We start from the raw sequence: 14,584 nt of genomic DNA, 5'->3' as shown, positions 1-14,584 counted from the left end.
ATAAGAATTCATGTTTTTAAGTTCTAAAGTGATCTAAAAGTAAAAAATTAACAGTTCAAGTAATGTGGAAATGAGCAAAACCCGTATTTACTTTAAGTAGATCAGAAAAGATAAGTTAATGTGTCTGAATTCCTTTATGGTGAGGTTGTGTGTTTTTTCTTTCTAATATAGCAACTATGTTTGTTTTCTAAAATGACAAAAAAAACAAGAATCTCTAGTCTAGTTTGTTTCTTATAAACTTCATTTATTGGGTTGAGTGAAGTTTCTGTTGTTTGTTAAACTATAATAATTCATGTTTTGAATTCTAATTTGATCTAAAAGTAAAAGATTAGACATGTCTTAAGTTAAATTGGCAAGAAATGAGCAAAACTCCTATATTTACATTCAGTGAACTAGAAAAGTTAATTTGACTGAATTCCTTTTGGTGTTTTGCAGTGTAAGCAGGTTTGAGAGCTTCTGTCAGTTGTTCTTCAGTGCAACCCTGAGTTTGAAAGTAAAAATCAATAATTTCATGTTCAATTATGTATAAATTAGCAAAACCCGTATATTTACATTCAGTAAAACAGAAAAGTTAAGTGAATTTGACTAAATTCCTTCATGGTGGTTTACAGTGGGAGCAGGTTTGAAAGCTTATTTCAGTTGCTTTCAACGGAACGGCGTTGAGTTTGAAAGTTTAAAACGGAACATTTGAAGTTCAGTTAACTCGAAATGAGTAGAACCCATATATTTACATTCATTTTACAAGAAAGTTATTTTGTCTTTCTAAGGTGAAAGCAGATTTGGGGAAATAATACTGGTTGTGTTTTTTAGTGCAACCTTGAGTTTGAAAGTAAAAAAAAATGAACATTTTAAGTTTAATGAAGTAGAAATTAGCAGAACTCATGTATTTACTTTCATTATACAAGAGAATATGAGTTAATTTGACTTTCTGCAGTGTGAGCAGGTTTGAGCACTCGTATCAGTGGCTTTCTTCAGTGCAACCTGAGTGTGTTTACGCCCTGATTTGTGTGCGATTGAATTGCTATCTAGTCATCTAAGACGGATTTTAATGCATGGTGTAAACTGGATAATAAACTTATCACTCTGACTAACTATTATGTGTGTGTGCAGCTGTATATATATATATGTGTGTGTGTGTGTGTTCGCCTCATGCTGCCACGTAGCTGTCATGATTTTGTGTACGAGAGCGTTTGTGCGCTTGAATCTCGATTCATATCAGTTTGAGTCTTTGTGCATGACTGATTGCTTTGTCTGTCTGACCACAATTGAAAAGGGATCCATCTCTGAGCCTCTCTCTCCCCGTCTGTGCGTCTCTATCTGCTCGGTTCCACCTTAAGAGGAGCTTTAGCAGCCTGTCGTGTTTGTGTTGAAGCCAACAGGCACAATATATTACAGTCTAGGGCTTGCTGCTGAAAAGCCCGCTGGATCCTCCACTGACCTGCTGTTCTTTCCTGCTTTCCTCTTGCGTTTTTTTTCCACATTTAGATTAAAAACAAAGCTCTCACTCTCTCTCTCTCTCTCTCTCTCTCTGTCTCTCTCTCTCTCCCCTCCCTCCTCCTTTTTCTTCTTCTTCTTCTCCTTCTTATCCTTCTTCTTTTTCTGCGGCAGTCAAGGCAGAGGCTTCAGTGTGTCAGAGAGAGGGTGAAGAGGAGGGAAAAGGCAGCGAAGGAGACTGTTTGGTTCGAGCCCGAGTGTGTGTTTATGTTTGTATGTTTCGCCATTAGACTGCTGGGTGAAGGGGGCACGAGGAAGAGGAGGAGGAGGAGGACAAGAAGTGGAAGAGAGGAGGAGGAAGAGGAGGCTGGCTGGATGAAATCCTCTGTGTCATGTCACTACGGGTGGACCTTGACTGATCACAGGGTGAGGAAAAGGGAGACACTGTGAGGAGGAGGAGGAGGAGAGGAAGAGGAGAATCTGAGACTTCACCCGGGAAGCAAGAGGGAGAAGAAGCAGGAGGTGAAGTCAGCGCTCTATCATGACATTGTTGGATAAACGGATCGACGGACGGAGTGGTCTTCACTTGTGTGTCAACAGGAATTTGCACTGAAGGGAGGAAGAGTAAAGACTGCTGTGTGAAGGACTTGCAGAGTGAGTGAGTGTGTGTGAGAGTGTTTGTGTGAGAGTGTGTGTTGCCGTGTAACCGGTGGAGGGCAGAGGAGTGGAGGGCCAGGGGACTAACCTGGCCATCAAACGGACTGGCAGCCTCTCCTCTCCTGGGATCATGTACCCTCAGGGCAGGCATCCGGTAAGTACCTCCTTATGTCTCCTCTTTTTTTTTTGTTCTTCTTTTTCTTCTTCCCTGTCTGTCTCACTCTTCCCTCCATCTCTTGTCGAAGTGTCCAACTCCGTCCTGCAGCTCGCTCTCGGCTTCTTGGTTTCACCTCGTCTTTGCATCTTCGTCCTTCTAGTCCGTCCGTCTGTCTGTCTTTTTGCTTTGAGGACTGATGGGAGGGTTGGAGTTGAGAGATTCCTTGTTGTGTACACACCAGCTTCCCTCCCTGTCAGCTGCAACCAGGTGCCTTTGAGATCTTGTTGATGGTTTGGCTGTGTAGGTGGCATCTGCACTTCCCAGCTCATGTGTGTGTGTGTGTGTGTGTGTGTGTGTGTCTGTGTCGTTGTTTATTCATGTTTGTGTGCACGGCAATATGTGTGTGAGAACAGATCTGGCTGCTTTAATGTGTGTGCGAAAGACTCGTTCCGGCCGTCAGATGTCCATTTGCTCATTTCTGTCGCTAAGCAAACACACACACACACACACACACACATGGAGGGTTTAATTGATAGTTAAATTCTACTTAATTCATTTCCATTACCACTAAGAAAGGCCGTGAGTGCACAAGTGCTCCCCCTCTTTAATGCCTCTTTAAAGTCCCTTCCCTCCTTCAGCTTCGCCCTCCATCAGCGGCTGAGAATTTGCCGTTAATTTACCTGCCGGGGGTAAAATAAAGGTTAAACACACAGACTAAAAAGCACAGGAGGATGAATGACAGCTTAGGCTCAGTCTGGCTTAGGCCATTCGTTTCACAAGGGCCCCGCTCTGGTTGCTATAATCAGATTTGGTTGTCAGTCTCTTTGTATCTGCTACAAATGGGTCAGTGGCCACTTTGCCTCACAGTCAGCCAGCAAGCCAGCCAGCCAGCCAAACCCCTCCGTCAGCCAGTCATCCAGCCATCCAGCCAACTAGCCAGCCAGCCAGCCAGCCAGCCAGCTATCACACAGAATTATGAATGACATTTTCACAAGAGGAAGGCATGAGGAATCAATTATATGTACAGAGAGAATGCTAATAAGCCAGCCGCTGGAAAAGAAGGGAGAGAAAAAGACGCTGAGAAAGACGGAGAAGTGATAAAAAAACAAAAACAAAAGGGAGAAAGTGAAAGATGTGAGAGCCAAGAAAGAGAGAGAGAGAGAAAAAAGAAAAAAAGAGGCAGAGAGAATTCTTTAAAAAAAGGCACGGCCGGGGGTGGAAAGAGAAATGAAAATGAATGAGAGATGCGAAGGAAGAATAGAGTGTGAACATTCCTCTGTTCTCTCTTTTAGAAGCGTATCAGAGAGCTTCCTGCTGCGATGCTCGGCGTTTGTGATAAAGTTCAATCCCAGATTGAGCCAACTCCAGCCGATCGATAGTCTCCATCTCGCTCTTTACCGTCTCCCTCCTGCTTTTTCTCCTCTGTTTTCCTTCTCCCTCCTTCTTCCTCTGCGGCCCTCCTCTGCCAGTGGAACTTTATTTCTGGTGTTGCTATGAAATGTGATCTGTGGAGAGGTGTGAAGGTGCAAAGAACACGTGCGTGTGTGCGTGTGTGCGTGTGTGCGTGTGTGCGTGTGTGCGTGTGTGCGCGTGTGCGCGCGTGTGTGTGTGTGCGTGTGTGCGTGCGTATGCATGTATGAGTGTGTGGATTTTTAGACTCTTTGTGTTTACGGTTGCAGATTGCACATGTCTGCATGTTAGTATGTAACATGCATTTTGGAGTGACTATGAAGTTTATACTTCTTTGGGGGCGTTCTGTGTAATTTTCTAAATTACTCACAGTAAATATAGGTCTTGATTCTGTAATTTGTTTTACATGCAGGGTTTAAATTCAGCTCTGACCTGCACATAATCCCTTAAAGGACCACGCTGGCTTTACGTGTTTTAACCAATGCACCATAAATTGTACCGAAAACAGAGAATTTTTGCACCAGCTTCAGTTAGTAACACACAGTTAAGTTCAAGCTATTAATCAATATTAATTTAAGCTAGATAGACTCAAATCGTGTGATTCCTCTCAAATTAACAGTTTACTTTGCTGCAAACTGTGTAATTTTAGGAGAAGTTAACATGAAGTTTCCAATTTTTTGAGCTTACATGTTTGTTTTAGTGAAATGTAAAACTTTTTCTTCACTCTGTAATCTTGTTCTGAAGAAAAGATGCAAGATAGATGGTGCAAAGAGGAGCAATAAACCCAATTTTTGGACTTTTGTTGATATTCAGATGCCACTTTGAAAGGAGAAAATGTAATTTCACAAAAGTAAACAACCATTGAAGCAAAAAGATAAATAAGAATCTGTCTCAACTGTGTTTTACTTCAGTTGCAGCTCAGACACACTTTTTTACAGTGAACTTTACATACCAAACTGTCTAGTTTTCAGTCACTCAATCAGTATGTCAACAAAATCAAACTTGCACAAACTTGCCTGGGCTATGTCATCTGTTGCGGTAATATATGTACCGCCTGCATTTCTGTGTGGCATGTTTACTACAAACGGGGATCCCTCTGAAAGAAATCTTCTCCCTTCAAGGAAACTCCGGTATCTCAGAAACAGTCGGCTGCCAGAAAGCGTTGCATTGACGAGCTGATGTATGTTGCCAGAAAATAAAATCAGAAGCCAAACCATAAGCGCTCTGTGAAAAACACAGTATGAGCTTTGTTGCATTTTGCAGTCGACTCTGTCATTTATATCAAAGTGTTTGCACCAAACCAGCAGCTTTCTAAATAGTCTCCTGCTTCAACTGCAAAAGGAGCACAATGTATATCTGACAGAGCAAGAAGAGTCAGTTGTAGACGCTTGATTTGGAGAAAATTCAAGTTTTTTTTCCATGTTATTGTCATAAAATTGGCCACTTTGAAATGATACAAATCTGCCTCAAATGACAGTTTATATGAAAATGGTAAAAAAAAAAAAAAAAAAATCATGTAAACGTCCTTTGCTGGTGTCAGTCGGACATCACGGACTAATTCCTCGCAACGTGCCTCGAATGCCACTACTTCAACCCCTCCGCGTCCCTGTGGAGGCGAAAAAGCAGCTTTTTCTTCGACATAAATAAATAAATCCTGCATCCGAGACTCGACCGGCGTTCTTTTCTTTTATCACAAGCAGAAGTCAGACTTTGTTCTCTTCGCTCTCTGGTGGGAAAAGGGTTAAAAAGTGAAGGCTGATTTGCCAGGCGAGCAGAGCTGTAATTGGTTCCACTGGATTTTTGTGGCGAGCGTTATCAGAGCGGTGTGAGTCTGTGTGAGGATACGTGTGAGGTGCGATTCTCTTTTTGCGTGTCTGTGTCCGTTTAGTGCTTTGCGAGTGAGCGTGTGAGCATTTGTGTTGCCTTGTCTGTCGACTTGGGTGTGTGTTTGTGCGTTTCCAGTGTCAAATTTAGCTTTGTTTAGATTGCTATGTGGCCTTTTGTGTCATTTTATGTATGTGTGGTTGTGCGTATACCACCGTGCAAACATTTTGGGCACTAAAAATGATGCCAGAGATAGTTTTTATCAGGTAACTTCATGCAAAGTCAAATCAACATTCAGTGTTACCTCCCTTTGCCTTTAAAACTGCATCTCCAGCTGCACGTTGTTTTTAAAGTACTTGTCAGGCAGGTTGCTTGTAGAACTTGTCACAGTTCTTCGGTCTTCTGTCTCTTCTCGTCTCCGTGACGTTGAGTTCGGGGCTCTGTGGGGTCCGTAGCATCTGTTGCAGGAGTCTTTGTCTTTGTTCTTTCTGTTGCTGGAAATAGTTCTTTACGGCTCCCGCTGCATGTTTCGGGGTCGTCGTCGTGCTGCAGAGTGAATCTGGGAGCAACCAGAAGAATCTAAAGATGCCTGAAACTTTTGCATGTGTTTATATTTGTCCTTGTGTTCTCGTGAAAAGAACTTCTGTGTGCATGCAGCTGTTAAAAGTGAGTGCCTGGCTTCGGCAGAGGGAGAGGAAGGAGAGCAGCGGTGCTTTCTCTGTGTGTGCGCCAACAACAATAACAGTAAATAATGTCCCAGTCCGACCTCGACTGTTGCTGTGGATGTACAAGCCCTTGATTGGCTGCCACACCCCGGCGAGAGAAAGGAGGAGAGAGGAAGTAAAGGGGGAGAGAGAGGGAGAGGATTCATGGCGTGTTTTCATGGTTAACAGAGATGCCAATAATTGGCTTCCAGACAGGATCAAACACTCTCACACTTACAGTATGTATTCTATATCATTATGTGTTTTCAACACTAACGAGCACACTTCTTCTTCTTCTCTCGTGTGGCGGCTTCTGTTCTCGTCGCTGCATGTTTACCTAAAGCTGCAGAATCTGGAAAGGTCTGGGCTGAGTGCACGCTTTCAGCTGTTGCTCTGGATACGTTTCTCTGTACGCTACAGATTTATCTCCTGCAGTTGGGATGGCTGTAAGTCTGGAAGGATGAAGATCAGACTGATACTTCTGCAAATGCACAATAAGGAAAGACTGAGTTGATTTAAAAAAAAAAAAAAAGACGGAAATTTAGACTCCGGGGTTCAGTTTAGGCGAATGGTCAAAAGTTTCTCATTTTCTGCAAATGCAACTTATGACAACTGTTGAATTATTGTTATTAATCGGACATGTGTGTGTTTTAGTGGCGAAAAATGAAAATAAAAGATGTGCCAAAGAAGTTAGGTTGCCAGTGTGTGTGTCTGTGGTAAAAAATTCTGAAACTGTTGGAAAATTGTTGCAAACCAAAGTGTGTGTGTGTGTGTGTGTGTGTGTGTGTGTGGAGAGCTTCCTTCTCCTTTGGCTGCGAGAAGGGTAACTTTTTACGGCCAAGTAAACAAGCTATCGGCAAATATGTGGCCACAGAAATCACATATGATTCGTTAGTGAGGGCCGAGACATTTGTGGGGGAGTTTGTGTGACGTAAAACTGGATTTTGTTGTGTTTGCATTAAGATACATGTGATGAGAGTTGCAACTTCATTTTACTGCATCATTGAGAGCTCTTACCACGTAATTAGTGTGCGTTGATTACGTGTAGATGCTTCTGGACCTGTGTTTTCAGTTTGTTTTTCCCAAACATTTGTGGCTCTGATGAAAAGCCGTGTACGGCAAACAGCACAGTGGACGGCTGTCACCTCCCACAGATGACATTCTCCTCTCCTTCCTGTTGTCCTCCGTCTTGTTTACATTTAATTTCGCGCAGCATTTCAAAGGCAACCCTTTAAAATGGCAAGAAGTCAAGTAACAACAATGCAGCTGCAGCGGGGCGACCCGTCGAAAACAAGCAGGACGTCATATAAAGGCGACTTCTGATTAGACATCAGCTGCCACCCAGATTACGTCTGCTCCCTGATTAAAAACAGACCATTTACTATCCTCAAATCCTGTTTTCTGTGTTCTTTTCTTTGCCATTAAAAGAAATGATCAGAGCGAGGCTTGGACGGAGGCCAGAGACTCATTTGGCTGCCAATCTCTGCCTGATTTGTAATCCACCGCTGGCTTAGTGGCTGACTGCTGCAGCATTAACCGACTCTCTGACTGACTGGTGGCTGACTGGTTAACTAAATGACTGACTGGCTGATTGAATGAATGTCTGGGTTTTGGTTTCCCAGCTAGTTTGCTATCTGGGTTGTCAGTCTGAGGGTCTGAAAACCGAAAAACTGGCAAATGGATGAGTTGCACAATGACAGAGCCGCTAACTCTCACTGAGCTTCTGCTTTTTGGACTTTCTCCAAGTTATCAAGATGTTTTAGTTCACTGTGAAGATGCTCCGAAAAAAGCATGTGACATAAAAATAACCAAACCGCCAGAGCTTCATAAAGAAATCTCTGATACGATGGTTACATTCTCATTCTCACCTGCAGCTTTTCTTCACTCCATCATCCACACTCAGTCCAAACCAATGAGCTGTTGCTCGTGTTCATTGCTGCTCACTTCAGCAGACACAAACACACACACACACACACACACACACACACACACACACACACACACACACACACACACACACACACACACACACACAGACATGTACACAAGGGGCACTGACACTCCTCTGCCACACTTGGCATTTCTCATCTATTCATGTGCCTTTTCCCTAAATATTTCACCAGCCAATTATTATTTCATGTGCTATCTGAATGTGTCTGTGCTTGTCTCAGCGAGACACAGTGAAGAGGAGGAACAAAGGGATGAAGAAGGAGAAGCAAAGAGCGGGGAAAAAGAAGAGACGAAAGGACGGAAGGATAAGACGGAGCAGCCAGAGAAAGGGCACGAGGAAGAGAGGATGTTTTGTGGGTGTTTTGCTTGAATGAATGCGTCCTTGCATGGGCACGCCTGCTCGTACCGTGTGAACGCTCATGCGTCGGTGGAAAGTGTGCCAGAGGCTGAAGAGATCGTTGGAGGAGACAAGCAGACTGATGGAATCATTTCTTTCCCAATCACTCCCAGACCTGCATCTGTTTTACAGTTGCTGATTTTTCTCATGCTGCCAGTGGTGGAAAAAACAGGCAGCTGCTCGAACAGAAGACTTCCATGTGACAGAAAGACAGACTGATGGAAGCAGACTGACCCAATATTCAGACGGTATATGGAGGAAAAACCTCAAGTATGACTGAAAGCAAAAAAGGCAAACGGTGTGCAGCATTACTTGGACACGCAAAGTGAAGAAGGAAGGAAGGAAAAGTTTTAATTTGGGTGAGATTTGGATCATGGAGTTGAGAAAAAGGTGTTCAAGCAGGACAGAACAAATTCTTCCCTTTGTAATATCTTTACCGTAGATAATAGGGTTCAGTTTGTGTTCAGTTTCACATATTTGTGGCTGAATGACAGTTTGTAAAGGCCACGCAAAGTTTGATGATTCTTTTCTGAATCAGAACCTGCTTTGTTGCAGAGTCTGTTTTCACATATGAGCACAGGTGTGTGTTATGCATGTATATGTTATGTACGGATACCGAATCGCACGACCTAAATCTGTAGCGGGCGGCGGGAATTGATGGGACTCAGAAACACCTCCACAATTTAATGCATTGTTCCTCGTATCATTTCCAACAGATAAGTCCGTAACAGTCGACTTTTAGTAAGATCGCAATCGTGATCGTCAGCAGACGGCTGACGTAGTTTTTCTTGTAGTCATAGTTACGGTGACGCTGTGCCGCTATCTCGCAATACAGAACTCTTTAGCAAATCCGCAGAGCCAGACTATAAGCCACATCACTGCCAAAATCCTACCAATTGGTCCTTGTGTCATTTCTGACCTTTCCTGAAAATTTCATCCAAATCTGTCAGTCTGTTTTTGAGTAATGTTGCTTTGAGTAATGTAATATTACTTTGCTGCATTCTTTGGCGGAGTAATAAACAGTAGTTGATAAAGTCAGCAAATTCAAGGTGTTATAAAAATGATAAGACGTTGTTTAGGTTAGACGGTTGTACAGATTGTACAGGAATGTGCAAATATTTTGCCTGATAATGTGCAAAAACACTCGCACATGACAAACATGCAGCTGGATTTACACTATTCCTCATGCAAAGAATTTGATGTAGCAATGCACACAAAAGTGCTGCAAGTAAGTTGACTGCTAGCAAATGAACATGGATGTAAACAAAGCAAGATTTTAACCCTATGAACCCCTAAACCACAGGCAGGTTAAAAAAACATATGATATTGTAAAATTAGCCAAAATTGCACCATTTCTTTTGCCTAGCCGCGCTAGACAGTTACTAATAGTTACCCTCCGTAAGGCTCGAGGTTGGATTCTCCTAAAACTGGCCGACGAATCACCATGAAGTGTAGAGTCAGAAGGCGGGTGTAAGTAAGTGACGACAGAGGCGTGACGATTCTGACAGAAACAACCAATAAACAGTTATCGTTCGACTCGGCTTTGGCCACAGCTCTTAAAGATTTGAAGCTAAAGTTCAACTTGAAAGATAAGCAAAGGACGGGACTGAAGTGTTTCATTGAGAAGAAAGACGTATTTGGACTTATGCCGATGGGATATGGCAAATCCTTAATATACCAGTTGGCTCCGCGGCTCCGCTGGTTGGGAAGCTAACGGGACTTAGCCACAATCCGGCGCTCTAGGAACAACGTCAGCCTATTCGTTGCGTTGATTGGTTGTATACCTACCCAATTGCTGCAGAGGGATTTGAAAGACAACCTTTTAGCCCGCCTCCCTCCCTGTCGAGCGTTCCTAGACCCTTGTGCCTTCAGAGCTGGGTCTAGCGCGGCTAGGCTACCATTTCTTAGGACCTTGAGCTGTAAAAACTGAGCGAATTCTGCAATTTTCAAATGTAAGGAATCATGTGTGACATGCAGTTCTGTTGGGCAAATTGACGAATCTAAGTTTAGATTCATCCAATTTCATCAAAATCACTTCATGCAGCCTGTCTCATTTAAGAATTTGCCAAAAACAAACTATTTTGTCGAACCGAAAACGAATAATTATAATAATAACTGGGAAGCTATCGGTGATTCAGCTGCAGCAAACAGTCACATTACAAAAAGCGATGGACTTTTCGACTGAACTGCAGGCAGTGTTTACACAGAGCAGAGAGGAAACAAATTCAGAATGTAAGTAGTTATATATGTATGTAGTTTCTTGAGCCTTCATCCTTTTTGTTATTGGTAACACTTGTAGGCACTTGGAAAATGTTGTACATGTTGATTCCGGGTCTTTTGTAATTTTTGTAGCACAAGTAATCAAACAAAATCTAGTTAGTTTTTTGCTTCTTTTAACAAAATGATTTATGGCATTGTAGCTGTGATATGCTGCACAGGGAACATTTTTGCTTCTAGCTATGGCTGTGTTGTTTCCACAGAGGTGCAGGACTTTATATTGCAGTGAAAAATGAGCAAAGGGTGAATAACAATGAGACAAAAACAAAAAAAAAAGGGCTTCATAGGGTTAAATAGTGAAAAAACGGCTTAACGTTTGTTTTTGTGGACACATTTGGTCAACTTGAAGTGTTTTTTTGGTGATGGGATGCTGAAACGTCATCTCAAAAATCTTCCTGCACTGAATGTCTTCTTCGTGCCACTAGCTGTTACCTTCATCGTGTCCTCATCGTAACGCCTCCTTTACTGCGAGTTAATCAAGTGTTAGAGTCAGACAGACAGACGGACACCGACAGACAGGTGATGGTTATGTGATACAGTAAAACAGGCCTGGACTACCACTCCTCCCATCCCCCCCCCGTAGATAATCCCTCCTAATTCTCTGCTCGCTCGTGCCAGATCGTCCAAATTGTGATTGACTGCTGTCCCACATGGTCTATATTCACTGTTTATGTGTGTGTTTGTGCACAAGTGACCTTTCCCTGTCTTCCTCCACCTCCCAGATTAACTGGATCAGTTTTGGGTTTCAGGATGCTGCATGATATGGTGCTTACACGCACACACACACACACACACGCACACACACACATGCACATAAATACACATGAAAACACAGGAGGCGGTTGGCTGTTTTTTGGCCCTTTGTGACGCGCTATTGGACCCCTAACAGTCTGGGCTGCCATCTGTCACAATACAGGAGAGATGAAACACATACACTGCAAGAACAAATGTTTGTTCTGGTGTACATACGGCGCGAATTGCTGATGCCTCCGTCTTTGTAAACACTGCAGAACGATGCACATATCGCTCATGGAGGAAGATTTTAACCCTCAGAACCCCAAAACTGCGAGCTGGTTTAACAGACATACTATCTTTTTTTTTTTTCTTTTTAATGCCCAAATTGCACCATTTATTACAGCCAGAAAACAGAATTTTAAACTTTCAGGCATGTGTGACACACAATTTTGTTGGGAAAATTACCATATCTCGGTTTAAAATTGGAATAATTCATCAAAATTACTTTATGCTACATGCTTTTATTTTGACAATTGCTAAAAACAAACTCTAGAGATTTGGTTAAAAAAAAAGAAGCTAAAAATTCAACTCTTGCTGATGCCTCTGTCTTTGTAAACACTAACCTTAACCCACTTTATTTAAAAAAATGCCAAAATTACAGAATTTATCAGTGCCAGAAACAGAATCGAACAACTCATGTGGAGTTTTGTTTGGAGAATTAACCAAATCTGAGCCTTTAATCGTAATATTTCATTAAAATCACTTTATGCTACTTGTTTTCATTTAAAAGTTTGCTAAAAACAAACTATCTACTTGAGAGATTCCGTTGAAAACTAAAAATTCTGCTCTCGCTGATGCCTCTATCTTTGTAAACATGAGCTTATAACTCAGTTTTGTTCTCGCCGGCTCTTAGTTTCCTTGAGGAAGTCTCCTGTTGTTACCATTAAACGTGAGCTAATTTGATAGCAGCTCTTCACACTAGTCTCTTTATCCTGACAGACAGATTTCAGCACAAGCAAGGGAATATTTCTCCTTTTGCCTGAAGACTTTATAACTCCATTTTTTTGTATTTTTCATTTCCTTATTTTAGATCTTTTTTGTGCTCATAAGAATTGCTCCAGGGGCTATAAAGCTCATTCAAAAAAGGTGCAACCGGAAAATCAAAAGTAAGACATTTTTGGATTTTTTTCTTTCTTTCGTCCAGCACATGAAAGGGATTCGAATCTCTCATCTCATCAGAGGACGACGGTTGTGACTCGTGGATCTCTTGTATAATCCTGATCTGTGACTACGGGCTTTGTTATATGACTTAGTGGTGCTGATGTAACCCGCCAGCAGCACTTTGTCTGTGTGCTCATGTGTGCACGGCGGCAGATGGTGGAGGCAGAATTACCACGAGGCCTGTGGACGGAGCACAGGGTGGAGAGACGAGGCCGTGATGACCACAGCAGAGACAACAGGGGTCTGTCTGATATCAGTCACTGCACACTGTGTAATAGTAATGTTTATTTGATTTTTATAGCACAGAGTTTAGAAAAACAGGACAAAAAAGAAACTAAGGATGCACAGCAGAGGACCAGAGAGGCAAAAATGTAGAAATAGAGTTAAGCCTGATTAAAGAAAAAATCGAAATAAATCAATACGACATCACCAGATGAATAATCAGAAAATGCCACATCAAAGTAAGGGAAACAGCAAGTGGGGGATAAAACCATAAACACCAGGTTAAAAGTGATAATAATGGTTGTGATAGTTAATAAATGAAATATGTGTGTGGTAAAACAAATGGTAAAAGAGTAAAATCAGCAATGAAGAAGAAGAGATTCAATGGGATCACTAGGGCTGGACCCGAATATCCTGAATATCCGAATATTCGTTCCCTACGGCACTATCCGGATATTCATTTTGGTATCCGAATATTCGCCCCCCCCCCCCCACCACCACCCCATCACCCCCCGCCATCGGACGTCACCGGGCGGAAAGAATATGCGGCGTTACTATCTTCCCTCCGCCACACATATATCTATAACATATACACATATGTCTATATGTCTATGTGATCACCCCCTCCTCCCCCCAGACAAAAATATTCGGAGCTCGTCTCTTCCCTTCGCCTTCGGCCCATTGCGGCTCATCCTGTCGTGTTCTTCGGCTCATTTTGGCTCCTCCATTCGTGTTTGTTTCCACCACCCGAATGGCTGGGTGGCTGCTGACTCTGAAGTCACGCTTCACTTTGTTGCATAAACACAAGACAAGATGCTGAAGACTGGTGTTTGGGAATTCTTCAGTTTAACTAAAGACTAAACGAGGGCAAAATGTGGACCCGGGAGACCAGACGAACGGATCCGACTATTCGGGCCGTCTCCGCCGCCGCCGCTGCTGCGCCGCCGCATGAACCACACGAACGAATATTCGGGCCATCTCCACCGTCCCGTCGCGCCCCCCCGCCCCCGTTGGACGTTACGGGGCGGAACGAATATTCGGATATTCGTCTTTATAGGGTCCGAATATTCGGAGGCCAGAAACCACCACTCGGGCCAGCCCTAGTGATCACCATGTTTAGTGCTGTCTCAAGGTTAATTGTTACGCTCTAGTGGAGTCAAGAATATCCCACAATGCACCAGGAGAAGTGGTATACAGCCGGTGATCACTAACCAACAATATGTACCATCATGCATTGCGTCAAAGAAGAACGGCAGAGGTTGAGGGATTCAATTGAGGCGTTTCCACAGTTTCTGTTGGCTGTTTTATAGTGTTTGGATGCACTTTCTACTGAATATGTCTATTCTATATGTGTGGCTCATCGAAATGATAACAGACAAGAGACAAATCTAAGAGTTGTGGCACAAAAATACAAAATATTACAAGTAATAACTTGTGTTGAAATGTTAAATGGAAACAAAGCGACAAAAGATTATTTTTTATTTATTAATTTTTGGACAATATACTTGACAGTCATTCTACCTCAGTTTATTTTTTTTTTAAAAAGCTGACCATTTTATGTTTGTCTGATTTTTTTTTTCTTCTCCTGTGCAAACA

General features: G+C 42.6%; 1 protein-coding gene across 1 annotated transcript in view; it reads left to right on the top strand.

The window, feature by feature from the left end:
- Positions 1 to 1,383: 1,383 nt before the first annotated feature.
- tle2b (TLE family member 2, transcriptional corepressor b) overlaps positions 1,384 to 14,584 on the top strand; it is a 122,792-nt gene continuing 109,591 nt past the window's right edge. Inside the window, 1 exon segment of the mRNA XM_051947079.1 lies at positions 1,384 to 2,245. Within this exon segment, the coding sequence (XP_051803039.1) occupies positions 2,222 to 2,245 (24 nt within the window). The 5' untranslated portion in view covers positions 1,384 to 2,221.

This window comes from Acanthochromis polyacanthus, chromosome 4 (assembly GCF_021347895.1).
Source record: "Acanthochromis polyacanthus isolate Apoly-LR-REF ecotype Palm Island chromosome 4, KAUST_Apoly_ChrSc, whole genome shotgun sequence".
Lineage (NCBI taxonomy): Eukaryota > Metazoa > Chordata > Actinopteri > Pomacentridae > Acanthochromis > Acanthochromis polyacanthus.
This window is presented reverse-complemented; position numbering and strand designations above follow the sequence as displayed.